General features: G+C 31.1%; 1 protein-coding gene across 1 annotated transcript; it reads left to right on the top strand.

Moving 5' to 3' along the window:
- The first annotated feature begins 3,112 nt into the window (after positions 1 to 3,112).
- On the top strand, positions 3,113 to 3,667 carry LOC111692514 (zinc carboxypeptidase A 1-like). Its single transcript, XM_023456559.1, has 2 exons — positions 3,113 to 3,215; positions 3,273 to 3,667. The coding sequence occupies exon 2, from the start codon at positions 3,278 to 3,280 to the stop codon at positions 3,665 to 3,667; it is 390 nt and encodes a 129-aa protein (XP_023312327.1). The 5' UTR covers positions 3,113 to 3,215; positions 3,273 to 3,277.
- The last annotated feature ends 542 nt before the right edge of the window (positions 3,668 to 4,209 follow it).

Here is a 4,209-nt window from a genome sequence, read left to right as displayed (position 1 = left end):
AACCATGGGGTAAACCAAATAAATTACTGGCTAAGTGTCTTTTTGGTAGTAGAAAATGTCAGGTTAATTTCAATATTGTAACTTGTTTAGTGCTTGTGAAAAAAATTGTTAAACAAATTTTATGTACCCCCTTTAAGGGGCTGTATCTTAACAAGGGATGCTCCAATGAAGTTTCTTTATATGAAAGATCCTATCTTTTTTTCGATGAGGAATCACCCCCTTAAATGTTTTACACTTATTTAGTTACACCCTGTATATTGACCATTGCAATCAATAACTTCTTGAACCTTCTATCAAATAATCGAATATATTTATTTTCTTGGGTATAAGGTTCTTGTCTGATAGGCCATTAAAAAATGAAGAAAGAAAAACACCAGAAAACTTTTTACTCTTAACGTTTCGTTCCCGATCAGGAACTTTATCAAAAGATTTTTAATATTCACATGTATTACAAGTCAAATTACATATTTTAAAACCTAAAAATATACAAAAACATACAATTACATTATTATCGAAAACAATTAATTTTGTACCTAAACAACCATTCCATACAATTTTTAAAATTTAATTGTTAAAAATATAGTCATCTTTCTTTTTTTTCCTTATTTTAAAATAAGCTTCAATTTGCATTTTAATTGTAAATTTGTTATAAATAGTGTTAATTTAGAAAACTTCAATGCTGATGTGAGGATACGATGACTGCCATGAGAAACAAAACGCGATAATTTGAGCAAGTTGCAAGAGCAAGAGACATCTAGGAGATTTATTGGGGACCAGGAATGAAATAGTACAGAAAACATAAAGTTCAAAAATTGAATTTATTAAACAGATTTGTGAATAAATAAATTCAAATATTGAAAATAATTACGTTTATTTAATTAAATTATAATATATTTGACTTACATTTTTAATATCAGTTTTGTCATTAATACTACTTTTATTTTTTTTAATATGAATCATTTCATTAATTAAAATAAATTAAAGAAATAAAAAAAATTAAAAAAAATTAAAAAAATAAAAAAAATAAAATAAAAAAAAATAAAGAAAAATAAAAAAAAGTTGAATCGAAAAAATAATTAAAAAAAATCTCCCCCACTTCCCCGGTTCTGATTGTCTGTTCTGCGTTGAATGCAAAAGGTCGTGGGTCTATAATTTTGGCTGGGATTATAAAGTTCCTCGAACTCGAAGTCCGTCTGTCGAAAAACAAAAAAGTTAGTTAATAATTGCAACAGCTGGAGCGAACGCATTATCTTAACTCTCATTGATTGATGATTTTGAAACAAAAGCCGGGACGCCTGGTAATTTGTTTATTAATTCCCGGAACGGATGGGCCAACTCAAAAAGAATAATATTTCAGTCAACACTAATTTGTCGAAAAGTTAAGGGTTTCAAGTAGGTTTAGCGTCGCCACAAGGCCGTCCTTCCGAAAAGGCTTCATTAAATTTAGCAGTATTTTTTAACAAGTTCACTTGGACCGTCGGGGCCATGTGTTGAGCATCTGGTATAAAGAGAAAAATCGATATTTCTAATAAAGCGCGAAATGCTTTTGAAAGAACACGTAGGAATTCCAAGATATTGAAATAAGTTGTTAAACTGATAATAATTGGAAAAGAAAGATATATCAAATAGCTGTTTTTTAGGCGGATCTCCAGGCTTATTAAATGAGATTGACTAATCCGTCCCGTATTGCTACACGGAGTAACTAGAGGAAGGCTAGGGTTATTTGTAAGTTCAGTTAGTCACAGAATTATTTATATAAATGTAAGTCCAGTAAATTAGGTAATTATTAATATAGTATAGTTATACCAAAGCGTTCCAATATTCAGGGAGCTCACCAATAAGATAAGAACAGAAACGTCCGGACCCAAAAAATGGGCGTGTCGAAGCGAGATGTCGAATTCAAGAGAGATCTCCGAAAAAACAAACAGTTTTTCCTTGGGTTCCACATTGAGCAGTCTACTTAGTTTTAGAGTCTCGGGTTAATTTAATAATGGATGAAGTCATTCCAAATTTTGCTATGGATCGCGCATACCGTGAATCTCGGTACGCTATCGAGTGTAAATAAATAAATTAATAATGTTGTTCGAGCCCGTTGTGTCGTTATTTTGTTTGTTTGTGTTTTTTTTATTATTATTGAAACCCTCCCTGGAAGTTTTGGTGTTTCTTTCTTGTTCTTCCAACTTAAGTGTCACCCTATACAACCAACCATTGGATTATCTTGTACATGAGCGACATATGGTAAGTGTCTGGTATTCATTCTCTGAACGTACAACATTTCTAAGTTCCCACGCATTAATTAAAGTGTAATGATAATAATTATAAACTCCCTTTCGAGAAGTTAATAGTAAACTCTTTTGTCAGTTAACACCGTTGTGAAGCTGGTCATAGCGGTAGATAGATAAGTAAATAAATAACCCCTCGTGTTACAATTTGTTGTTTTTTTTTTTAAATCAATTTCGTATCAACCACACCTTGATGTTGCAACAATTTTATTAAATAAAAAAATAAGGTTTTATCCTTAAGAAAATTTTACATTTTTTAATTTTTTTGAAATAAATAATTAATTAGGTAAATTCATAGTTTTAATTCTAAATTGATTTATTTTATTTAGCATTTAACTTAAATATGATTTCTAAATAAAAGATAAGTTCTATATCTCTTTAATTGCATAATTAAATGCATTAAATTTATTTGGCAGTTATTATTTGGCAACAAAGCCACCGTTAGAACTGCCTCCTATTACCGAGTAGAAGAGTTACCACGCTAAATTTTATTGCTGGATGCTGGCTAACAAGACTTTACATCCTTTTTAGGTTGCCAATTTCCAGCATTTAAAGCACGGTCTGAGGCGATAAGTTATATTGTTTGTGCTGTACTGTACACAAACGTATTGCTATCCAAAATTTTTGCTGGGATTACACAGCTAATGTTGTCAGTAAAATCGACGCTTTGTTTCGTTTTGGATTAAAACGCCGTAAATGATAATCCATAATACATTGTTTCACTTTCAATAAATAATCGATTAAGTAGTTCTGCCACTGACTATCGATAAGTAGTGTTTTTTTACGTTATGTTATTATTGTATTTCTAATCCTTGAAAATTAACATTAAATTATCTGATCATATACAGGTCTAACTCCAGTCCTGGATTCCAATATATAAACGTGTCACGTAAAGACCAGATTGCAGTGCTATTGGAAACTTCATTTTACGAAGTGAGTATTTATTCTGAATTAAGAGTCTTACTAAACTCATTAGCATTATTGTTTCAGGAAAGATGAAGTTCCTTTTGGCCCTTCTCGCTTTGGCTGTAAGCCTTTCTGTGGCTGAAAAACTCAGATTCGACAATTTCAGAGTCTACAGACTGATTCCTAACGATGAGGAGACCCTCAACATCCTTAAACAATTCGAGGATACAGAAGAACTTTCTGAATACAATTTTTGGAGTCCTCCCCTCAAAGTAGGTGGAGAAGTAGATCTTATGGTACCTCCTTATCGGTTTGACGAGATAGAAAATATGGCGAAAAGCAGAGGGATGAATGCTAGTGTATTCATAGAGGACGTACAAGAACTCATCGACAATGAAGGTCTCAGATCGCAATCTAGAGCTGGAAGCTTCGGTTGGACTAGCTATCACACTCTTGCAGAGGTAAAAATCAAAATTTAAGCATCGAACATATCTTATATTTAAAATTTTGAAGAATAATTTTTATGAACAAATTACAGTCTTAGACAAACGTTCTTGAGATGTAGGGTGATAATATTAATTCCCTATAGTAGTGGAAAATATATTTTTTATATATTTATAGATAATGTCGATTGAATTATTAGTACATATGTGTCATGGTATTACTTTCCCAGTAATAACTAGGCATAGAAATTAAGGGATATTAAAAAAAATCTCAAAATTTTAGGTGATTTTGAAAGAGCTGTAACTTGGAGGGAAATGGTAGTCGAGAGATTAAAAATAAGGAAATTGAAGCTTCAAGTTTCTAGTTATCTGGNTACTTCTTATAAAAAAACATATGTTTCACAGGTGATTCCGAGTTTGGGGGTTGCAACCCTTATTTTTTATTTCGGAAAAAATGTTTTTTATAAAAAATTTATATTTGCTCAAAAAAAAATAAAAAATGTCATTTATGTAAACAAATTGGCAAAATTAAGTTGACCTGTTTTTTATCGGCGGAAAAACATATTTATGGGGTGAAA

Source organism: Anoplophora glabripennis, unplaced genomic scaffold (assembly GCF_000390285.2).
Source record: "Anoplophora glabripennis isolate ALB-LARVAE unplaced genomic scaffold, Agla_2.0 scaffold1732, whole genome shotgun sequence".
Classification (NCBI taxonomy): Eukaryota; Metazoa; Arthropoda; class Insecta; order Coleoptera; family Cerambycidae; genus Anoplophora; species Anoplophora glabripennis.
This window is presented reverse-complemented; position numbering and strand designations above follow the sequence as displayed.